Genomic DNA, 27,990 nt, shown 5'->3' with positions numbered 1-27,990 from the left:
ACAAACAGTAATCAAATTATTTACATACAAATTACAATCATTAATTATTTACAGCATGAAATTTATTTTTGAAATAATTATTTGGAACATAAAATCAAAACAATTTATTTACATGGAAGATAAAAACTAATTTTAAAAACTAAGACAAAAATCAACCCATGAGTAGTGGAATTCCTGTGGAAAAAAAGAAAAGTACAATATATTTACATACCTGGATTTTTTTTTTTTTTTTTTTTTTTGAAACATTTAGAATCTCCATAAATAAATGAAATCTTACAGTTTTCATAAAGCTACTAATTACTAGTGAGATTACAAAAAGATGAACAAAAGTAGAATAAAAATACCTCAAATTGTAATGCCTTGATGGCCATTTGAGTATATCCGGAGTTTTAGATTCTATCTGAAAAGTACCAAATTTATCCTTAGTATAAACTATAATGTAGATACTGAATAAGTCCACAAAGAATAAAACGATGCTCACATTAATAATTTAAACTTGACAAACTTATAGTTGCAATTTTGCTCTGTACATCTGCATATGTAATTAAATAAATCAAAGCATGTAAAAACATTTAAACAGTGGATGAACGTTTGTCATGGGATGATTTTGCCCTCTCACTTTTACCCAAGTCACAGATTCATACACATTCATACACATACTCATATCCTCATATCTGTAAGATGATGACCTGTAAGATGAGACCTATATCTGTATCAGAAAGAGTGTTCTCTGAGGATTGTACGTTACCTCAAAATTGGGCCAAAACTGGATTTTACTTTTTTTTATTTTGTAAATATTTAATTTTTGTATATTTAAAAAATAGAAGGTAGCCATATAGTTCGAGAAAAGCACGATATGTAAAGCACACGATATGTAACTCATAAAACACTGTTCTTTCGGTCTCAGTTTGACTAGATGGACATTCGATAACCAAACTAAGAAAGAAGTGGTTCACTTGAAGGAGTGAATGTATATACGCTTTACAAAACAACGGAGAAGTCTAAAGGCCATTATTTCTTTATTCTGATTGTCGCGTGTCATGATTTCGTCTAGGTCTGCATCTCTGAGTCTCTCAGCGCGGGGGGACGCTCCTGTATTGGAAAGGTAGCTCACAGCAGACGACGGTCAACGTTTGTTTTCAGGCTATTTTTGTCCGGTTCGCGGGAAGAGGTCAAGGCCTTCGCCCGTTGTCTATAGCAGCAGCTGACGTCACAGTCTTACTACGTCTTGAGAGAGCTGCTCGAGGGCTGGTCGCTGCTGGTGAGGGTTTTTCTTACAAAGGCGCTGAGTAGAGAGGAGAGTTTGTTTTTGAGAAGACGGCTGGAGTCTGTGCTGTGAGGCAAGGTGCCGGTTGTATGCTCTGCCACGACTGACCCAAGCTTGTGGGCACTGAGAGGCTGGTTGTACTAGCGAGTTGATGCCAGCAGTGACCACCGGGACTTGTGGAAAGTGCGGAGGGTGGCGGAATGACAGCATTCGGCTGTGACATCTAGTGTCTACGGGAGTGTGCTTCCGTTTCTTCTCGGGGTGACCGTCGGTCATTAGCATAAGCCGGGTGGGCTTTTTGTGTATGTCCGGGGTGCACGCCCTTGGTGTGTATTTACTGTGTACTTCCTGTGTATACGTGCTATGCGTGCGTGCCTTGTGTCCTGGCTCCACGCCTTTTTGTTCGACGAGCATTCGTCTGAGATATAATCAACCATTCTGCACTTCTTCATTTGTGAAGTCTACGTCTACGGGTTCTACACCTGCATTCAGAAAGGGAACTGTACTGTGAACCAGCTCCTGAGACTGTGTACTAAGCGCCTCAAGCCCCTGTTCTGTGTTAAGAATTAAAGACTGAGGGGGAAACTACGTTTAACTGACTGTACCGGGCCGCGGTGCGCGGTTTTTTTTTTTTTTTTTGTGTGTGTGTGTTATAATTTGTGCGCGTTTGCGCTTTGTTTTTATTTTCTTTGCTGGGGTGCAGTACCTGGTTGTTGGTTTGTTTTGTTTTTTTGTTGGTTTTTTTTTGTTGTGAGTACTCGCATCGGTATTTTCTTTTTCTTGGTTGTATTAGGTATTTGGGTGTTTGGGTATATATATTTTTTTTTTTTTGATTAAACTTCGTATTTGTGTCGTTCTTTTCGTCTTTGTCTTGGTCTTCGCTTGGGCACGGGTTCGAGAAGTAAGTCGCATCCTGCCTCCGGCTGAGTGACTGAGCGTGTGTGGCCTGCTGTGTGAGTGGCCTTGAGCGTGCTCCGTGGACGCCGGGGGGTGGTACGCGACCCTGATTATTTTACCACTGTTTATTTTTAATCTCGTAAGATAGCAAGATAACTGTTAGAAGACTTAGCTCATCCTAATACATTCTCATTATAACACCTTCTTTAGAGACAATAACAATGCCAACCCGACCTCTTAAAAAGGTTTTAAGGACGTCTCTTTTCTCCAGTTTGTCGGACAGATCAGGGCAGAACTTGCCAGCCCAGGAAAAGCGGTAACAAGCATTTCTGTCTACACCGTTGTCGCATGTGCCTTTGAACAGCTTTCCGTTTCTGACTCATGTCACTTTGGCGGCAGAGTGGCAAGGAAAGGGAGGGTTATTTCTTATCAACATTCTGCACCCTTCGACCGACTCTGAAGTGCAAACGGCACAGAAAGTCCAGAATTCGCAAAAGCTAGCGTGGAATTACCCGGATGTTGATAACGGGGGATGGAGAAAGCAGTCTCACATAAACGTGTGAAAAAAGAGGTTAGATGTCGGATCGTCTGATGACAGCGGTCAGACAAGCTGTGTGTTCTCAAACATATTTACTAATCATTTGAAGATGAAGAAGAAATAAACAAAGTTTGTGTTCAACAAGGAATTTCCAGCCACACAATGTATACGCTCACCCACACACACAATGTACATGCGCACCCACACACACACGTAACCCCAGTTTCGCTTTTATCTAAACATTGTCTTTAATGAACAGGCTGATCTAATGAACATTTCCAGGTGTACAAAATCAAAACACACACACAGAGGCAAACTTTCTACAAAAGGGTTCATAACCTAATGATTTGTGCGGACGAAGAAGCTGCTGGTAAAAGTGTAAGATTTCGTAGGGCCGATCTGTTTGACATGATTACAAGGCTGGCTAGGCAGGGAGGATGCTCATTCTAAGGTTCCTAGCCTTTTGTCCCTTTAGTCTAAAACAGTGGTTCTTAACCGGTATTTTAATCCATACAATGTGGAGTAAGAAATTTTGTACTTAGCGGACTTGAGTTGTCTTGTGCACACTGAGTTACTGTACTTAAAGTTACGTCAGCCATCATGTTTAAGTTCGCTTATGCACATCAGCCCAGAGGTCACAGATTTTATTTTTTTAGAAGTTTTAGCAGTAGGTTTTTTTCTCCAGAACTTGTCTCCTCTTGCCTTTCTTTGAATATTTTCAGCCTCTTGATTGTCTTATTAACCTCCTGAACGACAGCATACCGTCATCGAGGAGCTCGTACTGCTGTCCTCTGCTCTAGTTGGGGCTCTGCCTCTTGCTGTGCTCTCTCCGGAATATCAAGTGAGATTTTCTCTATAAAGCTTTTGCCCACAATATTGACTTACATTTATGGTGTGTATTGTTTTATTTAAGGACAAGGTCACACGGTGGTCTGGCATTTATTGAATTGTATCTTTGTAGTATCATTTTCCAGACAAGTTGTTGCTTTTGCCTTAAAAACTGCTCGTACTACACAAGGTACTTAAACCTCAAGTATAACTACACTTTCTACCTCATTACATTCTATAGCATCTATTTAATTTGTTTCGTTTCTTTTTTAACAGTTTAAAATTTAAATTTCTTGGCCTGAACAGAAGATGAACTGGCGTAAGCAGACGATACATATTAGCTCCCTTTGATGTTGGTGACCCTTAATTTTTTGTAGGAAAGGGCTCACAAAAGTTGAAAAAATGAACAAAATTTATTGTTTTAACTGACACATGTCTTTTCTTCCACTCTCAGTTTGTGCCAAACGCGACTTTGGGTAGGATACGGGTGAAGTGGACAGAATGTTAACTGCTTTGCGAGTGTTTGTGTTGTGCTTTGCCCGAGAGTACGATGCACGCAGTCATAACTGTAGCTGTAAAGGAAGCGCTGTGTGCATTCCGGACACGATCCTTGGCTACTCTCTGCATCAGTCGTGCACCTAATACGGTTTGGTATTTGTTGTTAAGCCATTTCCTTGACAAAAAAAAATGAAATTCCTTTAAAAAATCGTTCTCCCTCTCCCTTTCCGCGAGATCTTTTGAAGTATTTAGACCCACAAATTGGTCTGAAACATCTGCTCCTCTTGTCACACGGACATCTTGGAGACTCCTCCACTTTCGAGCAAATGGTTCCTGGTACGCTAAAGAAAAAGAAAATATAATAACAGTATGCGTGTGCAAGAAATCTTGTTTCACTTTATACAAGTTTATTGATCCTCAGGGGCAACTCAAGATACTGCTCGTACTAGCAATAATATATATATATAAATGATATAAAAGAGATAATATAAATGTACACGTTAAAATAGTGTTTCTCCCACACACACGCATACATTTTCTCTCTCCCACACACACATTCTTAACAACAGCAGATACAGTGGGTGACCCCAGGCCACCTCTGCTACCACAAAATGACAGCCAGTAGAGTTTATCAAGTGAATGACACGTGGAATAAATGAGTTGCTGTGACGATTGGTTTTGCATACAGGCATCGCGTACCTACAGCCTGACCGCAAAAGTGAAAACTCACATGCCAACACACGATCAGAAATAGAGAGGATGCGTGATGCCTTCCTGAGGATTTACTGATGACTAATGGCTGCCAAGTCCCTCTGCCTGATTCCGACTTTCGGTGATTTTGGAACAGATATTAACAAGGGAGACAAGACTGTTCCTGTTCCCTAGGGAGAGGTTGTGGAACCAATAGATCAAAGAAAAAGTGTGATGAGACTTTTAATGAAGGACCGATAGAACCGAGTGAGGATGACAGAGGTGACAGAGAAAGGTCTGAGTTTCCATAGGAGGTACAGATATTATTGGCTCTTACAGAGGATCATGTCAGTGTTACTGTCCCATTTAAGCTTGCTATCAGATAGTACCTAGATATTTGTAAGAGTCGACTACCTCCATGGCATCACCATGGACAATACTGATGACTGCCTCTGGTCTATTCGTCTGAAAGTCGAAAATCATTTCCTTAGTCTTTGAAACATTCATGACAAGAAAGTGTTCGTCACATCAGCAAACAAAGTCAGGAAGAGCACCACTATGATTATGTTCACTATTATACAAAGACAGCAAGGCAGTGTCATCAGAAAAATTTTACGAGAAAACTCCTATCCGTAGTGCTAGTGCTTGTGCAACTGTTAGTATACACTAAATATTTAATTCAATATGTAATATTAGTCACAATGGAATGGGGTGACTATCCTAATATGGGAAGCTCGCGAATACAACACTTGTTTTTCTCTCTCTCATACGCTCACACACATAGAGCGATGTCAAGAAAATAAGCATTCAAATTCGCAAACCAGTGAACATATTTATTACGAAGAAACGATGGTACATGTCACTGACTCTACTGACAGACCGATATTAATGCATTACATGCACACAAACACACAGAAAAATAACCTTTGCAAATGTTTACAAACACTTGGCAGAAAAATCCATTAACAATCCAAAAAGTGTGGCAACATGTAACAGCCCACAAACATCACATATCAGGTAACCATAATAGTGGCAAACATGCCATGCTGTTCAAACAGTTCAGACAAACACTTGATGTATTCCTTCTCCTTATTTTTTCATAACAAAAGTTGACCTCTAGGTGGGGGAAGTTGGTGTTTACGCTGAGCCAGCAACTAAGGCTATATCACGGCAAAGCAGCCAGCCTTATAAACAGATGCCACATTCAGAGAAAACAACAAAGTGCCCGAGATGAGATCTGAACCCAGCACTGCCAATACTCTCTTTATGGGTGACAGGCGCTAGCCATTGCGCTTTTGGACTGCTCTGGGTAGGGAGTGGAACGCAAAGTTCCGGCGTATTCCTTGTTCTTTAGTGTAAGGTTTTCTCCAATAAGTTTTGTCATTTTTGTCTCCCAGTTGATGTGTCTTTTGAAGGGTACAAATAACAGCAATCTATCACAATAAAATTTTCTTCTCCACCAGTTCATTTTTGACATGACCAATGCTGTCCATGCAGAAAGTTCATCGTCTTTTGTTCCATCTATCAATAATTATTGCACTACAGCAAATAAATGACAGAACCTTAGACAACCCAGCACTGTACACCATTAACAACTAAGTACATAGTAATATTCATAATTAGTGACAGCAAGTTAACAAGGATACTAACATAATACAAAAGGTAAAACATATATCCCTTCTTTTTAAAAATAATAAAAAAAATACATGCACAGTTTTAAATGTAAAATTTGACTCGAACCCTTTGATAACCAGGAATATGGTTACCAGAGTGCAATAACTGTTAATGATTTGGGTGAACTAAACAATCACAGTGCTAAATACATCTCACCCCAAAAGAGAACTCCAAACAGTCTTCATCAGATTTTACAACTCTATTTTGATTTTAAAAAGAAAAATAAAAAACTTTTCTCGAATTTATTTTCCAACAGAGCCAAATATCAACCTTTAATTAAAAACTGATTATAGTACAACTCAATTATCCTTAACCATCTAAAATATTGTCTGAAACAGTCATACCAGAAATACTACTCAAATTAATGAAGCCAGCCAAAGTACATTTCTTGTAGTAGTGCACATAATTTTTGTAATAAAAAGCTGAAAGTTTAGCCGACCAAAGCAGTGATGTCTATATACATTTAATTAACTCCAAACCCCCATGCATGTTTTCACAGATAAGATATGCAAGTCATATTTGCCACAGATTTCATTACTATAAAATGTTGTATATTTAAGTGCACATGTACATGTGTATGCACATGCACAGAGTAAAAAGAGAACAAGCAAGTCACTGAATTAGGCACTCTGTTACAGTGAGGTAAACCGGTATGACACTAACATGACCAGTAAAAAAAAAATCAAGTGCAAAATACATTTTGCTTCAAGGAGTCTGCACTAGCAATGCGATTCTTGTTCAACTGTTGAGACCTTGTTTAAAAATTGTTGTACTCAAAGAATGAGGATGAAGTTTTTAAAATTAGCCTTGCTTGAGCTAAATACATCACATCCACTTATAATCTCTCATTTGTAATTTTCTTTGCATAACAATGTGGAACACTAATATGTCAATGCTACAAAGCCTTCAAAATAAATATGCTTTGAGAAATAATTATGTCATCACTACTGCTGACCCTTGCATCTTTGTCAACACAAACGGACTTATTATATGTAATAATTTTGAAAGCACAAAGCTCTTGACGGGTGGCCTACCACATTATGTAAGCCACCAAGCAACCAATGTATTCCAACAGGCAATGTTAATCCAAACACAAGCAGCATGCGCTCACCCCTTAACTTCTTGACATCCAAGATCAAATATCTTGGCAATAGTTGATGGTTATTAAACACATCAATTATTTTTCCACTGCTTACAAAACATTTAGCACTGTACATGTAAAGTACTTGAAATGTCCTGTTACCCAAGACAAAATTAGGTATAAGCCACTATTTGCTTCAATACTGAGGGGGATTTATAGAATATTTCTTTTGAGCACCCAAAATAAATTTCTTTAAATAAGATTTTTTAATCTTTCTCTAAATTGCCTATGGTGTTAAATTATTTTAAAAATAGTCAAAAATAACCCCAATTACCTTTCTGACAATTAAAAAAATGAACATATACACAATTACCTTGAACTTTAAAAAATAATGGAAATAAAATGCTCCTAAAAACTAAGGAATGTATTAACTGGTATGAGTGAATATTTAAGACATGTTCATGCCACCAATTATGTTCTATTCTAAAAGACATGATTTCTGCATGACTATTATTAAGAAAGATTGCCACAATCAAGTTGAACGACAATGAAAGATTAATCACTGAAGATGATTTAACAAAGGTTTCCATTTAAAGAATATCCAGAATACCTGTTTACCTACTTTCTTCAAAAAAGAAGCCAATGACCATGGCAAACACAAGTACAGATCAGAAAAAGAATACAAAGTCAGTGTTTAAAATTTTCATTACCTATGAGAGGTACAAGATAGAATTGAATGGTACATGCCTGATTGTTCAGCAACATCATGCTTGAAGGGAACATCAGTGTAGAGACCTAAAATGACCTAAAATGACTTGAGCAAATCTTCCTCATCTTCCTGATTTACTTAAAATCATGTTTGGCAATCAAATAAACACAACTTGCTAACAGATAAAAAAACAAATGCACAACTTATAATATGAAGCGGTTTACATGAAATACTAATTTCTCCCCTCGTTGGTTCTAAATATACATTCAAAATGGTGCTTGAATTTTTTCATTTAAACTGTATGAATGTGGAAAGAACACAAATAAGAACACCATAATGCACGTAACACCAACAGTGTCAACATCAAACTATAAAAACACTACACTCCTGTAAACTAAAACTACCTTTCTTGTTGCACTCACAGTGCAGTCTTTTGAATCCTGGTTTACACAAAGCGTCACCCACAACAACAGAAATCGCCACTCAATTCTGCTCACAATTTGCCTTAAGTTCCATCACAACAAACAAAACAAAGTGGAATGCAAACAGACAAGTTCTGAAAAAAAAAAACCCAGTTTCTATTTAGTGATTTAATATCTTTTGTGGACAAAAGAATTCCTGCAACAAAGACCAGTCACTTCAGAAGTATTTCTGACACAATGGGAAAATAACAACCTCCAATATGAACAAGCTGTGTACTATGCCTTTGTACAAACCCTTGTTATTTAAATTTCTGAGGCCGGTTATGTATTTCTAAATTTAAATAGTTTTCAGTCTTAAATCCTCTTTAAGCAGTTTTATAGAAAGGCCCTACAAGCAGTACAAAACAATTTCCAAACAGTTTAAGCTCAAATCAAAATTACAATAAAACTGTTTGAAGTAGACCTTCCATCTCATCCCATTCCCATCAGAATGTTAAAAAAGAAATGGTGGCTTCCATTAAAAAGCAGCTTACGGAAAACTTTTCCTACATAGCAGGAGCAGAACTAATGAATGGTTTACTCATGAAATTCAAGACCGGTGTAACTAAAAAGATGCACAAGCGACTGATGTGGCAAACACAGTGTGTAAACAAATCACCACATGACTCAACTATATGACAATTCAACCACTATGAAGAGACAAACTCACAATTAAATGACTTGACCACTCTCTCAAAAGCAGAAATTTTGTTACTAGCCTATCAACTGTAATCTAATGAGAATGAGTACATTATATGTTAAAATATAATTTTCAAATGAAAATTCTGAGAAAATGAATAAACATCCAACTGCAATAGCTTTGTTTTTGTTTTTGGTGTTTTGTTTTGTTTTTTTTGGGGGGGGGGGGTAAACTGTAGACTTGAGATGTGCCATCATCAATAGTCAATATGATCCCTTCAATGATTGTGACCACATTGGTTCAACATCCAAACCTCTAAAACAATTGGCTGTCATTTTATTTCATCATGGGTCTTGTTTGCTTGTAAGCACCTTAAGTTATTCTCTGAAGCTGATTCTGAAACTACTGTTCTTTCTATTGATTTTTTTGAAGCAAGAAAGCTCATGCAACAGATTTAAATGACTTAAAGGATTTTTTTAATTTCTAAATTGGTAGAGTTTAAATTTAGAAATGTGCAATCAGCCCCAAACTTTTAAAATCCAAAGTACCAAATTCAATGTTACACTGTACTCGGGTTCCTTCAAGCCATCCTATCCTGCCGACTGCCAATCCTTTTCATAAACTGTCCTTAACTGGTATCCAATTTTTCTCTCATAAAATCACTCTGATGTAAATAACGCCAAACAAACAAACAAACAAAAATAACATAAAATAAATTATTAAAGAAAGTGTTAGGTTTCTGAAAAAAATGACATGTTTGTATTCCTATAATTAAATAAAAACTATGCAGGGACTAATTCTTAACAAGGAACTGATGCTTCACCAAACTCTTATTTGTAAGATCCTTAAAGTGTTGTCACTAAGCTAACCAGGCTCGTTCTTCGCCTCTGCAAGGCCTGAGGCATAGGGTATGTATGGAGCCCTTGACCACAATTGCCACGGTTTTAATCAAAAGTGTGGGGCCCTAGGCAGACACTTTGGCCACCTGCCCTTAAGCACTCCCCTGCAACTAACTGATCATGAGATGCAATATCTGATCTTTGGTGTCCATTTCAGTAGACATGATGAAGGCTTGCTGTCTGCATGGGTTGAGTATCAGTCTTAACGATACCCTACCGCAGCGGTTCTCAACCTTTTACTTGTGACGCCCCCCTGATGAACAAAGGTACGTCCGCGCACCCCCCTTAGCCAGCAATGTAAGCTAATTTCACTAATACCGGTATAAGAAACTTTTAAAAAATTACCACCTTCGCGCCCCCCTTGTAAGCACGTTTGAGAACCGCGGCCCTAGGGGCAGTGTGTTAATGAACATCAACAATTACAAAGAACAGCAAGTTTTTCATTAAAGTGGGATGTTTTAAGTACACATACGGACACATCCCCTCTTACTTTCCCATACACAAAAATACTAACAAAACTGAGTCCACAAACTCAGCTCCAAATACCTTTCAAATAGGGATTATATAAATCATTATAAACAATATTAATAGTACTAAACATGAACACTTTTAACCCTGGTCAAATCATTCTTTAATATGGTCATTAGGATTGTATGCACAAAATTTTCAATTATAGAAACTACCAAAGAGCTGCACATTTAAAAAAATTGCAATGATCATGAAAATTTAATCCTAACTGCAGCACTCTTCTATAAAATTATTTGAAGCTGTGAACGCCACATTCTAAACTTAAGCATTTCTCCCACACCCAGATTTTTCAACACTTGTTCAGTTAATTTCTACAAAGTTGTCACAGTTACCTAGTCCTAAGCCACAAGGGTAACTGATATTCTGGCTGTATCAATTCCCTTTAGTAAATAAAAATAATATTAAAAAACACATGGTTACAATTTATTTTATCCTATATTTAAGCATTCCTTATGAAATATGTACCTAAAGAAAATTTCAATATTCATTCAAAATCAGCAAGCATAGACTCTTTTCTGTATGTGAAAACACATTTATATGTAAATCATGAAATTACCGCTCCCAATTCCCATCTCATATTTTTTGGAAAGTAGGAACACCCACCTAAACTTTACAAAACAAAAACTCACACTCCCCAGCTTCCTAAATGCATTGTTTGGGTTTTTTTGGGCATTAGCCACTTTTTCCTAGCCAAAATCAACATGTATTGGCAGTCCCATTTTAAATACACAAATTTCCACAAAATGACCTTTTTTTCCCTTGCTAACGTTGCCACCACAAACAATGCCCCAGTTTGTGCCTGACTCCACTACCCTACATGCAAAATCCAAAACAATAATCATTCTTTCTCATAATGCAGAAAAAAAAATTAGCTGATGTCCTGAATACACCAATCCAACATGTGTCCCTTTCAATCAATTAACTCACACACTGTACTTAATTCTCGCCCAACCAAACCCTCAAAACAACGCTGACCCTACCAAAAACCATATTTCCCTAAACCTTACTTCCGCCTACCCAGATCCCCAGTTTAATGAAGAGCGCACATGCGCGTGCGCACACACACACACAAGCATGTGCACAAATTGCAGGGAAAGGAACTTTCACTGTATTTTCTTTCGATCCAGTAATGTTTTAGAAATCCAAAAACACTCAAAACACTTCCAGTCTGCCTCCTGAACTCATACAGTTTCATCGTTTTTGGATGCTACAAATTCATTTTGGAACAAGTGAAGGCTTTTTTGAGAATGTCTTGCTAAAGAGCAATATTCAGGAACCATTGTATACCAACACGCAGTTTTTGGAAGTAAAAGCAACCACAAAATCTAAACAGAGAACACTTATCTTTGCCTGTAATGTGATACTGCTTTTTATGACTGCTATTTCAAAACTCATCTACCTAGAATAATACACACGATAATACAGAGTTTTGGAGCGCCATAATGAATAAGAATTATCAAATTTTAGAAGATAAACACCACGGCCTGGATACACATGACTTCCACAGTAAACTTCTTCATGACAGTCCCGTCGGTAGACTGGAATTATCTCATCTGTAGGTGGTTTATTTTCTTGAGATTTTCCACCCTTCTCAACATCTCCTTTAGTCTCTGAAAACACACACATATCTGTTAAAGTATTACAATCAATGATCATACAGCTACAAAAAACTTTATGTCAATGTCTTCTCCATATATGTGTTTTCCTTTACATAAGACCGGGTCTTATATTAATTTTTACTTTAAAAAAGGGATTTAGGACTTATTATAGGGTGATGTTCATGTACAAAAATCTACATTTATTTAGTTGTCATTTTATCTTCTTCTGGAACATTGTCATTACTCTCCAAATCCTGAATTCCAGCCTGACTCCATTTTCCATTGAATTATAGTCCATTGTAATTTATATCATTTATATTAGGTATTAATGCAGTAATACTATTTATATGCTAATAAAATTACTTTAATGACAATGACCAACTTTATTTGTCTCAGTGGGGAATTTGAACAAGGGAAGATGCTCTACTCACAAAAGTAAAGTACATGTAAAGTACAGTTAGTACATGTTCAGGTGTTGACAAAAGGCGTGAAGCTTTCCTGTTTAGTTGATCACAGAAAGAAGCTAAATCCCCCTGTTTGATACCAATTATCCTAGAACAGATGTGGACAATACTGTTTAGACTATTCCTATCATGGACAGAGAGATTGCGAAACCAGCATACAAATGAAAAGGATAAAAGACTCTCAATAAACGATTGGTAGAAACGGCCTAAAACTGCTTGACTAACTGAAAAATTATTAAGCTTATGAAAAAAGGTACATTCTTTGTTGGACACATTTAACAATGTGTTCGGTGTTTAAATTCCATTTGAGCTCGCAATCAAAATTAGTTCCCAGGTACCTGAAAGAGTTAACAGTTTCAACAGGTTTACTGTGTATAACACTGGGAGCAACATAATCCTCTTTGATTCTCCTAAAGTCTATATTTACTTAATTTGTTTTGTCTACATTTAACTCCAGAAAGTTCTCATCACACCACTGTAAAAAATTTGTGAAGGTGATTCTTCTTATAATCCTCCAAAAGAGTCAACAATGCAGTATCATCAGAGAACTTCATGAGGTAATATTCTCCTCTGTACTTCTCCAGCTGTCAGTGTACATGATAATCAACAGGGGGTGATGGACAACAGCCTTGTGTGGAGCCAATTCTTGTGACAACAGTATCAGAATAATTAATATTAACATACACCCTCCAGTGTCTGCAAGTAAAAAAAAATCCACTATCCACAAAACCAGTTTACGTGGCAGATTAAAATAAGAAATCAGTCTCAAAGCCAAAAGGTATGGTTGCACTGTATTGAATGCAGAACTAAAATCAGCAAAGGGTAGTCTAACATGCATCTTGGGCTTTTCCAAATGTTTACACGGTGTGCTCAGAATGAACAACTTGGCATTGTCAACACCCCTCCCCTTCCTATAAGCAAATTGCAGTAGGTCAAATTTACTCTCTACAGATGTTAATCTGAGATTTTTGACAATTTTTTCAAGAGTTTTCATTATGAGGGAGGTTAGTGCTATTGGCCGCAAATCATTAGGTTGAGTATTATTAGGTTTTTTGGGGAAAGGGACAATGTTGGGAAGTTTCCAAAGTGCTGAATGTGCCCTGAGTCGAGAGAGAGTAGGAAGAGATGTTAATACACTACACCCAACTGAACAGCACAGCAATTCAAGACACGATCACAGATCCCATCAGGCCCCTGTGCCTTGTTAACCTTGACCTGCTTTAGCAATTCTGTTACACAGACTTGAGAAATTACTACGTCGCTATTGGGGACAAGCAACTGTTTCAGTTCCCTAAATTTATCAGAAAAATCAGTTCTCAAAACATGCGTAGAAGTTATTCAAAACATTTGGCAAAGTCCTGATCACTCACGCCATTGAGTTTGACTGATTTTCTAGTGCAGTCTGCCTTCTGATTAACAGATGCCACAGACTTAATCCTCTGTCAAGCATAATTCATTAAGTCCATCACGTGTTCCAACAGATGAACAAAATCCATATGGCTGGTGATCTTTAACTAGGGCTCACATTTAGGGTAGGGTTTATATCACAAGTCTCCTGAAAAATCATTCTAGGGTTTGATTTCAGGTCAGGTCTTATTTTTTTGGAAAACACTGCATATCTTGCAAATCTTCATGGGTCACTAAAAGCCTTATGCGTTCACAGATACATGAAGAGGCATGAATTTTTTAAAAAATCGATATAATTTATACAGCTTACCTCCTGCGTCTGACTCCTCCTGTTCCTCCTCGTCACTAGACTCACTGATGTGGACACTGACTGTGTTACTGGGGGCTATTGTCCATTCAAAATAAACACCAAAGCCGATGTCATAACTGTCAGTTGCAAACTCCCAAAACAAGCAAGTACCATCTTCATGTGTTGGTACTCTGACCTAAAATAGAGAGAGAAAAAAAGCAGCATGAGAAATTTTAATCCTTTTCCTTTCACCACTATTAAACTCTGATGAATGAACCACTGTTTCTGATCTTTAAAAAACACACTGCTTGCCTCTTCTAACCATATCAGATTAACAATGTAGTCAAAATGTATTTGGTAAGGATATGGTTTCATAAAACCTTCTTACATGTTATAATAACAGCTGAACATTCATATGCAAGTAGTCATTATATGGTTTTTGTGCATACAAGGGATTCGACTAATGAATATATCAAAACTCCTGAGACTTAACTAGACACATACATCAGGGTACAATTGAATGAAAAGCAGGTAGTTCAGTCTCTGCACCAAGCAAAACAAGAAATTATAGTTTCTCTCTCTTGGACACTAGCTACAAGACTGAACTATGCAATTTTAATTCTTAATTTTCAACTTTTAATTTTCTGTTCTTTTATTCAGTAGTCATTATTCTTAGTCATTAGTTTACCCTAGCGGTCATTTTACATGCTTTTTTTTAAAAATGCCACGCTGTATGTGGCATTTTTAACAATTCCTGTACAAACTTTGCAACCACACTGTAAGCGCTTACAGTTTATTTATTAGATAGAGCACCTAAATCTCTGTTAAAGACGTCTTTTTCTGATGAAGCAGCAAAAATCATTAAAAATATTCTTAGCATAAATGCTTTATATTTCTTAAAGGAACAGGCAAGTAAGGCTTAAATGATACTGACATTCTAAATCATTTTTGCTCAAAATTGTGGGTTTCAAAACAATGATTTACTTAAAATCAACTCAAAAACTCAGTTCTGGGACAGTACCATGAGACTGCAATGTTGTAGGTTTTTTGTTTGTTTTGTTTTTTGTCAGTAAGCTCAATCCTTCTGACTCAAAAATCACTATCAGCCTCTTAAGTGCAGTAGTCTAAATGCTGGCACCATGGATTGAGAATCAGGAGATAGTATGATGAGGAAGAACAGAGTGAGTGCTAAGGGATTGAGTGGCAATGGCAGTTTAGAAGGTTCTGGAAGGATGAGTGATATGCATAAATCGTAAATGCGTGGCCAGTCTTTCACTTCACAAGGAAACACCCTGGCTATCGCATCAAGTTTCAGAGACTGTGCCCACCAAGCTTGATAGTTTGTGTGAGGGAGAGACCATTGGACTTCACTAGCTGATTATTACTCAAATGGATGCTGGTCCAAGAGCAAGCCCTTCCAATGGAGTATTGAGCATCTTTTCTGTGTTGCCCCTTTTCACCACTGGATACCTCAAGCTAGTGTTCTCCTCTGGTGTATATGCTTTGCCATAGTAAAGACTACTTGTAAACTTGTCACTCAACTATAGCAGACCTCTAGGCTAGTGTAGAATAGTGAGAGGATCACAATTTCAGCCTCAGTCTGAATGCTCCTCGGTTCAACTTAGATTGCCACTAGCACAGCATGGCAACACAGTACAGCTGTATAATTAAAAATAGACAGTGCCTGTAGCAAGTCTGTTTTGTGTTTGATGTTGAGTGAAAGAACATGTGCATGTCATGATTTATGTATGACTGATCACAGGTGAATGCATGTGACCTAACAATGTGTGTGTTTATAAACCCACATGTGTCAGAGAGAGTTTTCTTTGCAAAAGTGCAATGGCGGCCACCATAAACCAGCCAAGAGGTGTGTTAAAACAATTATATCAAAAATTTTTTAAATATAAATTTTGACTGGAAGCGATTCCAAATATCAGCATATATCAGGTAAGCCCCATTTGCTATTTCACTTACTTTTCTCTTTAAAAGTCCTTATGCTACTTGCTATAATACTGATGGTATCATGAATACAGCATAATTCAAGGTTTACAAGACAGAAAATTCAAGGTTTACAAGACAAAGTTTTTCATGACCACAATAATTATTATAAATGATGTGATAAAGGTTTATTTGATTTGGAGGAAACAAACTTGGATGCACAGCTGTACAGAACATCGGATATAGACTCTGAAATAGATTATCTAACATTGCACAATACCTGATACAATGGAGCTTGAATTGTGAAGATACCAACAACCGACTAAAATGTCAGTATTAATTGATCTCTTCATTATCAACTGCTAATTCATAGCACTCTTTCTCCAACACATACACACAAATCTGTGCAGGGTGCTCTCTTTAATCTTGTTGGATTGAGACAGCTTTTGTTAAAAGAAATTCAAACATGCACACAGATGATGACATTTCCAAGACAGGTATCAACAGAAAAATGTCCTTTGTGCTGGATAAGCAGACAGTCCACAATAGCAGACACAATGGCCAGAATAAATATGTACCAACAACAAAGTACAAATCTAAATAAGCTATATTAGTTCTAAGCAAAATAAAAATGCAAAGCACAGAGACTGATTAAAAGTAAAATAGTAGAAAAGACATTTCTACAAATTAATATTTCCTGCTACTACAGCTTTAAAAGACAGCACATTAGATTCTTGTGAAAAAAAAACCATCCATTAGAATTAGAGCTTAAATATACTGAGTTTTAACGTGCAATTGTCTAAATAGGTACTTTTGAAAGAACAGTCTGGTTAACTGGATACAGACAGGAAAATACTCACTGTAACAGTCTCTCCAGAGCCTATCTTTATAACAGAGTCCTTATCTCTACGGAGTGAGTCCTTGAAATCTTTTATATCTTTTCGTGTCCACATGGAGGCTGCTGCTATTGGGGGTAAATCATCTACAACACAGCCAAAGAGAACAGAAACAAGAAAACATCAGATGACAAACACAACACGCATAGAACTTGAAAACAGGCAGAGCAAGTAACCTGCAAGAATGTGCTGTGCTTGGAAGCCAACATTGACCACAAGGCATGAGTCTCTGTGGAGCCAATTGTCAACATGTGCGTTATACATGTTCGTGCTGGTGCAGGCATATGCATATATGTGCTTGCATGTGTGCATGTGAACACAGACATGCATATGTTTATGTGCACACAGCCACATGCACACACAATGCTTAAAAAGAAACAACTCTAGATGCTATTGATATATTGCAAATAAAATGACCTGCTGGGTAAACCAAATGAAGTTCATATAAAGCTTTTTTAACAAATCAGCAGAGACTCAATGGTGAAGTAAGAAATATTAGGGTAAAACTCTACAAAAAATCTATCTGAATCATGTCTGAATGCAGAGTAGAAAATTTTCAAACTAAGTGCAATTTTGGATATTGATCAGAAGCAAACACTCAGGCCACACTGACAATGACATTTCAGAATGCAAGGATCAAGTTAATGCTAGAATTTTTGATTCTGTTATGCTTATTTATTTCAGTCCCCTTTCCATCTGTTTATGTCATCTATACAAATATAAATGGTGTGCATCAATTTAAACCCATCAAACATTATTTATGTTTTATTTGCTTCTGAGGCACACACAACTCTTACCTGCAATTTTCTCATCTTTAAGAAAATGATGCAAAAATTCTCTAATCAGAAAACTATTCACATGAAATCTCCCTATCGGGCACTGAGCTAGGTTTTTCACTGAAACAAAAACTGACACTTAACAGGCAATGGTGCTTCACAACAGTCATATAAGACCAAGCAAGCCCATATCCAACCAACTCTTTCCTAAACAACATGAACTCAATGCAGTGCTTATGCAAGTTACGCACATGTTGACAATCTCCTCGGAGACAACAAATAGCAACCTGGTACACTGAAGATATACCAGGGGATATTGATGCAAGAAAGAGATTTTGGGTGCAAACAACACGTTTCTGTTGTTGACACTCACCGTAGCTGTTCCAAGAGAAGGTACTGAAATGACATTCTCTTTACTTTTGCGTAGACCATTTTTAAATTCCTTCAAATCTTTACGTGTCCACAGTGAGGCAGGCACTATTTTGGGCATTGGTGGCAGGGAGGCTGAAAGTATGTCAGAGAGCTTCCTTAACGGCCAATCGGTCTGCCTGTTTCACCTTAACATCTCCCCAAAGTATGTCATATCTAACATTTGCATTTAAAGAAGGCATGATTTTTTTTTTTGGAAGTGCTGAAACTGGCATCCGAAAACATCACAGGAATGCAACAATACCACCTTCACCCAATAATCGAAAAAAACAGCATTATTTAATATTTGATTTTTGTTAAGTTTATAAAACCTGCACTGTGAAATACCTCACTACCTCTACACAATAATCTGAGGAAATAATAAATTGGTGAAACTCAGAGCAGCAGGCTTACTTGTAGGGTTAATATAGAAAAACAGATGAGTGTACACACAGAAATGCACATAGACATATTTATACCTCTTCTCTGGGCATCTTTTAAGCAATAAGAGGAAGCAAAATTTATGACTTCCAGGTTGTTTTGGACATTTAAATTTTTAAGCCTATTTTGACAAACAATGTAAGTTGACAAAAAAAAACCCCACAGTTTTCATGCAATAAGCTTACTTCAATTAAGCATACCACCATTTTTATATACTTGTTTTTCTAACATTTTCAAACTCTAGCAGCAATGCTTTCTGTCGTTTAAAGCCTTCTATATTGGATATGAATCAAATTTATTTCCACTGTAAGCTGTTCACCTCTCCAGAAAATTATGCAGACAATAGGGACAGTGTTTCTATCAATCCTTATATATTCATGAGGCCTTTTGATCAATGAATTTGACTGGAATTCAAAATCGTTTAACTTCTGCTGAGACAGAATTGTCAGCATGCACTGGATTTTTGTGAAATGTGGATTTTAAAATAGCAACCCATGGTGGGCCACCATCCAGACATAAAGAAAAGGCTTAAAAAATAAGCATGACCAAGAAAAGGCAGAAAAGTTAACAGAGTGGCAGGTAAAACATTACACACATCCAGAATGCAGTGTAGTAGGCTGGATGGTTGGTTCATTGGTTAAGTTTTATGCCGTGCCGGCATAAAAGGTATATCGTAGCGAGAGAAAGTTAATTACTTTAAAAGCATGAAATATAAGTTAGTGTTTTACACCATGCCAGCAACTCTATCATGGTGAGAGAAAGAGTGAGACATTCAAAAGTTAGGAAACAAAACCCCTAGGTGATACAGTAACAACTTCCTTATCAATAAAAACTGACATAACACAAAAGGATAATATAAAATCGTAGGTAATATGTAAAAAGGGTTTTGTGGCCTAAAGGGCCACCATTAACCTTGAAATTGTAACCAGAATCTAAAAGATCATAAAAATCTTAAATCTCATGGTAAAGCCTTATCCTCTTTAAAAGTAAAAAAAATAGCTGCCGATGGACCTATAAACGAAAAACAAAGACCCTGCTGTAAAAAATTGCTGGAGACCAGACCAATTAAAACATGTATAACAGTAAAACTGTTCGCCACCAAGGACACACTGGTGGGGGTTTACCTAACAAAAGGTGTCAATGCATGGCATAGTTGTGTCCCATTCAGTTTGTTAAATACCACTTCCTCCCACCTCACAGAATGGCATGGAGGTGGGCAGTCAGAAAGACAGGGAAGAGTGGCATATAACTTGTTCTAGCCCAGCGTGTCCCATTGTTGTTTGTTAATGTTTTACACCATGTCAGCACCTAAGGCAGTGGTTCTTAACCTTGTTTGAGGTACCAAACCCACAAGTTTCATATGCACATTCCCCAAACCCTTCTTTAGTGTCATCATGAATTGCGGGTGTGTCTTGACCTCCATGGTGGGGAATTGGTGTTTTACGCTGTGCCAGCAACTGAGGCTATATTACGTCAATGCAGCCAGCCGTGTAAACAGATGCCACGTGCAGAGAAAGAACAGCCTGCTCGAGACGAGAAATGAACTCTGGGCAGCCAACCCTCACTGTATTGACCTCCATGGCGGAGGCTTCGCCGAACCCCTGACACCGACCCACCGAACCCCTAGGGTTTGATCAAACCCTGGTTAAGAACCACTGACCTAAGGCTAAAACACGGCAAGAGAAGGTAATATTATAAGGTTGAGAAACAAAAACCTCCAGGAAATATGAAAACGTCCTTAACAGCAAAAGTCAACACAAGGAACAAAATTATTATAAAATGGTAGATGATATTTACAAAAAAGTTATTGTGGCAGCTGATAATGGGATGGACCTAAACAAGAAAAACAAAAGGCCAACTGCAAAAAATTGCTGGCAGATACTCTGGAGATCCAAGGGAGTGGATCGTCGGCACAGGTGTTCACACAAACTGATGACCGGTAAATTATATCCAAACAAACGGACTGACAATATGGAGGTGTGGAGCTGGGCAAGTTTTATATATATATCCAAATGCATCCAAACAGGTTATATCCCAAGCGAATTACATTCAAGAAGAACCAAGTTGGGTGAAATGTTAGCGCTGCAGTTCACCCAAAATGACGAATTAATGTATTAAAATTCAACAACACCACTGTGGTTCACAACTTGCAAAGCAAACTTGTTATGGTGAGTTCCAGGAAAAATATTGTTTCAATTGCTACCCTTCAGTAGAAAAGATGTTGTCTGAGCACTACCCTTTGGTAGGAGAGGTGTTAGCATCCATTGTAAATGTATGGCTAATACTTCAGAGGTCTGTCCTTGAGTTGTGGTAGGTCTTGTATTGTTTCGTGTACGAATGGTGTCTTGTGTCTGACGTCTTTGTTCAAAGTCACTTGAAGCAATAAAAGACATCATATATAAGAGAAAAGCAGTTGCTCTAAAAATGGCCAAGTGAGCAGGAAAACAGTCTTCTCCACCATCTTCTTTATGACTCTCTCAATGACATTCCTCTGAATTTGTGCCTCTTCGATTCGATTCACCTACAAATCTCTTTGTCCTCATCTGAAGGGGGCTTATCAAGCGCTGTGTTTTGTGTATGTGTGTAATATGTCGTGCAGATGCAAGGTAAGTGTACGTTCGTCTATTACAGTCATCATACAAAGATTTTCACTGAAAGCAGATGAAAGCATTGCAACACTATCTTAGTTTCCCCCCTCTACTTGTTTGACCAGTCAGGCTCTTACGAGCTAAGTAGCTAAGGGGATGCCATCTAACTATATAATTTTAATCCCTATCTGGATTAAATGGTATTGGTACACATAACATTGCACGGTCTTGCATCACATGTCATGCGGCTTCCTCAGAACGTACTACAATTTTACCTATGGTTGAACATGCAGTTCTACCTGTGCTTGAATGAATAAAACAAGATTGGGAATTTAAATCATGAATCATGACATGAACTCTGGCCTATAGTGATGGAGACCAGACTGACCCAGGCTGCAATCTTCTAACAAAGCCAGGGCATTGCATGACTAGCTGATTGATTGGCATAGGCCCCAACTTCCATCTAGAAGTCTGGGCCAAAGAGTTGCTCTGATGAGATGCAGCTCATCAGGGACCTTAACTTCCAGAAGTCCATCTTCCTCTAGGTCCCCTTGCACAGCAGATGCAGGGGGCCTAAAGGCGGCCACAAAGAAAGAGACCAATGAAAGAAGGAACTATGGGGAAATAAAGAGAGAAGGACCGGAATAGACAGATGAACAGATAAAACAGCAGGGTAAAAACGTGACAGTTTGCTGGAAAAGAACATAGACAAAAGGGCCAACAAGAAAGAGAAAAAAAGTAGAAGAGAAATGGGTGGGCATGTTCACTCACCCAGAAAAAAGAGAGGTTGAAAGTTCATCCCCAAGGGAATTGGTCTCCCTAGCCCATCTTGCTTGCTCACCAACAGGTACAAATATGCCAAAGGTCTAGAGTAAGGCAGTTACTTTGTTATCTTAGGTGATTCATCTGCAAGTAGTTGGAGAAGGTTTGGAGATAGTTTCTGCTGCATTTTGAGTGAAGTAACTGCACAGCTACCATTGTAGTACTTGTGTAGTAAGTAACAGTAAGGGTGATAGTAATTGTGTATGTTAAATTCAATCAAGAGGGCAGGATAGTAGGGACTAACTGTGCAAAGTTACCATTATCAAATACTGTTTCCTACTGGACTTTTATTTCACCAACCAGAATAAAGTACCAGGTTCGGTGAGTGTATACATGCAGATCTCAGTGAATTATACACAGACAAAATAGACTGTCATTAAGTATAACCTAAAATGGCACCTTATGAAAAGAACACTGAAGTCATGGAAGGAAATGTGAGCATTGGGCTCCTCATTTGAGAGAATTCTTAAAGGCTAAAGCTGAGGTGGTACACAGCAGATTGAATGATAAAGCCATCAAATAAAACAGAGCCATGGTGGATGAATACAGAAAGATTTCAAGATGCCAAGTGAAGGCAGCACAAAACCACCTAAGAATACATGACCAAAACTGATTTATGACTGTCAAAAGTACAGAAGCACTCAAGTACATAGTAGTTTTTCAATCAACCCAACCATTAACCCATTACCCCTTAAACTCTTACCACACTTCTAAACACCTAAACAAATGCACAAAAATGTATATATATACACACCTTCTTCACCTGCAGCACTATCGCCTACTTCACCATCTTCATCCCCTTGTCCTTCAGTACCACCATCACCAGCACTTGAGCCATTGGTAGCTGGACAAAATGAACCATTTGAACCCTGTGCTGAATTAGAAGAGGCTCCCTGGTTTTTATAAGTATTTTGAAGCTGTTGAAACTGCTGTTGTTGGTGCAAGAGCTGCTGCTGATAGACCTGTTGCATGTACTGCTGGTAGTGCTGCTCCTGCAGTTGACGAATGAGCTCCTCCTGCTGTTAATACCAACATAAAAGAACAATTATCTTACTGACCATGATCATTTGTGAACATTAGTATATAATAGTCTTTATCCATAATAGTCTTTATCCATAATAGTCTTTATCCACTTTTTACAACACATCTTTATTTTTATTATTATTTTTTTTTTTTGTTTCAATGATGATGCGGGAAGCAACTTTCCTCCATTCTTTAGAATTATAATATTGACACATATGTACATACTGTTTCAGCACAACCTTGTATTACTGGACTGCTTGCAAAAAAATTTTTCCAGTTAACTACTAAAACGAGGCTGGTGTATACAAAGCTTTCGGTTTAGTCACATTGCCAAGACTAACAGCAGAGAACTTCACAAGAGGCTAAGCACTGGTCTCGGCAGACAGAAAGTAGTCCACCTATACACATCTGTGGTTTCAGCACATGTAAATTCTTCCTGCAGCACATTTTTATTAACACACTGGCAGCATGACTCTGATACTGACAAGGTCTTCTAAATTCAACACAAAAATCAAGTGTTTTCAAAATAATAAACTAAAATTGGTACGTGAACAAAGGCACACTTTAATTAAAACTCAGAAAAGGCTGCATTCAACCATTTCTACTTCAATCCATCCAGAATCAATGCCTTCTATAACAAAAATTATTTACATACAAAGGACTTTAAAATATGTTTTCCTATTTGCCATCGTCATCTCCATCAGTCAGAAATTCAGTACTATTGTCTGAAAATTCTCTGGAACTACCATAAAATTATGAAACTTTAGCATCCTTCAAAACTTCCCAAGCTGAGTTTTTTAAGCCATCAGATGACAATAAAAGGTTTTTCAGCCTCTAAGCTTCAGATGTTGATATGAACTTCTTTCGTGTAGGCCTTTGCACTGCCATCTTTTCCTAAAAGAAAAGGACATCTGGAAATATACAAAGGGTGTTGCTGCTTTGGCTAAATTTTAAAAATATATGATGGAACTGATGTGGCATCAATCAATTCCTGTGATGCATCTTTGAACATTTATAATGGACCACGACCTAAAGAAAAGTGGCGTAAAAAAAAAAAAAAAGTTATGAATTCTGTTCTTCATACAGATGGTTTTAAGATCAGGAATATTCCTGCAATAGTGACCAAACTTACAAAACCTTTTGAATTGCTTTGTTTTGCATGCATGGAGCTAATTTTTCCAACTATTCATGTAGGGGTGATAATGGTTTTGCTTTAAAATTATGTTACAGTTTGGTTTATTACTACATACATGCACATGCACTGCAGAAATGTTGGTTTTTCAAAGGAACTAGAGATGGATAGTTTTGAGCTGCATGAATCACATCAGAAAGCATGGTGCTTTGTAAGCCTTCAGTACTGTGATGGAATCCCGTTATTCATCTTAAGATCATCATTCTGAAACCATGTGAAATATATGGTCCATGGTACTATGTAAGAAACAAATTCCTGAAAATAAAGTGACAAGTGTGCCCTAAAATTCTTACACATGTTATGACATTGAATATTCATACAAGTTGGAACAGTTTGTATAATACTGTGCTTTCTCATATTAGTTTAACTTAATTTGTATAGCCCAGCCCGAGCCATTGTTTTACTACATAGTACTTCTGCTTGCAGCATATGCTTGCTTTGGAAAATACTAATATAGCATATTTAAGGTATTTTTTTTTATAAATTCCCAATGTGAAATATTAGACTGTGTTTCAAATAATACTTCTAATCAATTTACAGTAACTCCTAGCAATCTACCTCATGTCGATATTGTCGCGTGTCAGCGATTGTGCTGTCATCCTCATATGCCTCCCATACTGAGCTGGCCCATCATTGGGTGTTTTCTTCACGCTTTTGCCCCCCCCCCCCTTCTTTCTTCTTCTCTTCATCTTCCATCTTTGCCTTCAACGGACTTCTAAACTGTCACCCCGCAGTGCATGCGGGTGATGTATTGTATATACGGTGACTGAGACTCGCCTGTGCGCAGGGCAACTGCTTTGTCTTATTTTAATTTACCTATTTTTGTTTGTTGGATTGCTCGTGCTGATCTTTATTTGTTCATGTGAGAGTTTGGAATGTTTTGATATTTGATTCCTATCAGTATTATTTTTGTGGCTAATAAACTAGTTTTGCTTTGTTACGTGAATTTTGTCTGTGATTTCTGTGTATGGTCTGCGCTCAGTTGAGGTTCGACTGGCTTCATCGCGGTCACGCAACAGAGATCTGAATGTTTGTATACCCTAAGATTGATTTCAGTGAAATAAGAGATTAAATAAAGAAAATAAGCGAGCATGTGTTAAATTTATGTAAGGATGGCTTTATTGTTCATGACATGTTTATGAAGCACTTTTACCCTGCCTGTTACCCTGTGCTGGGTAATCTCTGCATGTTATGCACCTGTCTACAGGGCACACTGCTGTGACCTGAAATAGGAATTAGGGGATAGGAATTCAGGACAAAAGTGACTGTCTTTAAAGATTACAATAAAACCTCTTTATTAAGACCTTCCCGATTATGACTCCCTCATAGTTACCACCCCAAAATTTTCATGGACATATTTCACTGTATGTCATCTCTACTACAACTACCTTCCCAATCTGACTTATTACCAACAGTTTCTGTTCTATTATGACTTTCTGCAAAAGTTGAAAAAAATTAAGTACATTTTAAAATATACTGTTTCTGGCAGGCTGCTTACTCTATATTACCATTTTCTGTAGAAATCACTTTAAATAAGTACATTTTAAAGAGACTGTTTGATCTGTGAGTTGCTTATCGTTTCAACCCAAACCAGATCACAATACTTATCCATTGTATACTATTTTCGAGAGCCCCTTTAGCAAAATCAGTGTCATGCAATTTAAAGCCCGATTCAAGAAGTTTACCAAGCATGATCGCTACACGTTGTTGAGCTATGTTGATACATAGCATTAAAAAAGAATTTTGAAGGGCAAGTAGTCCTTTGTTATACTTTATGAAGAACTGGTAAAAGACAATTTGTAAATTTCTATAATGGCTAATATTATGGAGAAAATAACTGCCTTATTAACACACATGCCTTTTTTATTTTTAAGTTGGCTTTTACCAAGTATTCCAGAAGAGTTTAGGAGAAACACTAAATACGCTCTTTCCGAGAAAAGAGTAATGAACTATTCAACCAATATGTAATCTTAAAACATACATGCGTACAACCAATATGCAATGTTATGCATGTCTTTTGTTATCTTTTAAGCTCTTTCTGATCCTTTCACCAATTCAGTCTTTGTCGTCTGCTAGCAATTTTCCCTGGAGACTGCTTTGACAATGTGGCAAAAAAAGTTTTATGTAAAATTTTCGGATTGAGTGAAGTAAGCCAGCTTGTTGCTTCAATAAAGACTACACTGATCATCAAAACAATCAATACAAACACTACAAAATAATGCTGGTTTCAAAAAAAAAATGCCACATATTTTTCGTAAAATTTATCCATAATCATCTTTAAAGACTGTCCATTGATAGAAAAACAAATAGAATGCAGGTGACCCATGAATGTCTATATGTCTGTGTATCCATGTGTAGAGCGCCAGTAGGTCAGTTTTTGTTGTTAGCTTTGAGTGGGGCCAACGGTGGTTGTCAGTTTTTGGGGGGACCTGCTGAGGTATCGTGAGAGAGGATACTCAGCAGTGACTGGCTGGGGTTAAAGCTCCTAACTGCCCTGGCCGTATAGGAGCACCACGGAAAGTTTAGCCTTTCAAGAAGCAGATAAGGGCAGAGCTGCGACGAAACAACAGAGCAGATATCGCCTGACGAGAAAGAGAGCACAGACATGTGACAGAGAAGAGACAGCCCTGACTTTTAGCGCCTCTGATGATGCAGCTTTGGCCATTGTACAAATCGTGGATTAATGGGTCGTGCAAATGATGACTGTTCCTGCCTTTGTTCGAGTGTGTTGGAAGTTTGTTGCTGTCACACCACAACCTCCACCACTCAGCTAAACATGTGAATGTCATGGAGAAAACTGCAATTTGCAAACTCAGTCATCAGCCTGGGAAACAATTTAAAACCAAAACAGAGGCTCTAAAAATCATGACCAAATGAAGCAGTAGAGCAACTAACTATAACAACAGCCACAGAAGATGAACATATGGTCAGCTAATGAGAGAGTCTTTCAAAGGGCCTGGAGTACTCAGAAAAATAACTAGCTAGGTTAACTGTCATCCTCTTTTTCAGCATTTTTTTGCTATATAAGAAACTACAGAGGTGGATAAAAATAGTAATAAAAAGTCATCTGGTAAAGTAAAATCAGAAAATAAGATAAGCATAAGAATAAGTACAAATAAGTTCATTATTTTGAATTAAGCATCTTCCTGTTCCAGTGTTTAGAGATGCAGCTCTACTTAAAAATGAATGAATTCCATCTCTCTTTGCAAGCATAGTAGTTTTGTCAATTTTATGGAACATCATGCATACATACAACTGTTTGGGAAGCGCACAAGCTTATGCAAAATGCTCTGAATATGCTTGAAAATTACTGAATATGCAGGAAGACATAAGAAAGTTATTCAGGATCAAGATTGAATTACATTAAAGTGAGATTTTAAAAATCTATAATCTACATAAAATAGCCAACAAAACCACACTCTACATGCCACTTGACTG

At 37.5% G+C, this 27,990-nt stretch overlaps 1 protein-coding gene across 4 annotated transcripts in view; it reads right to left on the bottom strand.

Moving 5' to 3' along the window:
• Positions 1-5,530: 5,530 nt before the first annotated feature.
• The window catches only part of LOC112570697 (Golgi resident protein GCP60-like), a 51,247-nt gene continuing 28,787 nt past the window's right edge, over positions 5,531-27,990 (bottom strand). For 2 of the 4 annotated variants that reach the window (XM_025249266.1, XM_025249268.1), the window contains 4 exons: positions 23,092-23,356; positions 18,452-18,582; positions 14,490-14,664; positions 5,531-12,320 (listed from right to left, as the gene is read on the bottom strand). In XM_025249266.1, the coding sequence (XP_025105051.1) occupies positions 12,106-12,320; positions 14,490-14,664; positions 18,452-18,582; positions 23,092-23,356 (786 nt within the window). In that variant the 3' untranslated portion in view covers positions 5,531-12,105. Of the gene's footprint in view, positions 12,321-12,739; positions 12,861-14,489; positions 14,665-17,266; positions 17,389-18,451; positions 18,583-23,091; positions 23,357-27,990 lie in introns of all 4 variants that reach the window. The other 2 variants (XR_003100682.1, XM_025249267.1) reach the window with 2 other exon arrangements.

The sequence above is a fragment of the Pomacea canaliculata genome, linkage group LG8 (assembly GCF_003073045.1).
Source record: "Pomacea canaliculata isolate SZHN2017 linkage group LG8, ASM307304v1, whole genome shotgun sequence".
NCBI classification, from domain to species: domain Eukaryota; kingdom Metazoa; phylum Mollusca; class Gastropoda; order Architaenioglossa; family Ampullariidae; genus Pomacea; species Pomacea canaliculata.
Note: the sequence above shows the minus strand (reverse complement) of the source record. Positions and strands in the feature narration are given on the sequence as shown.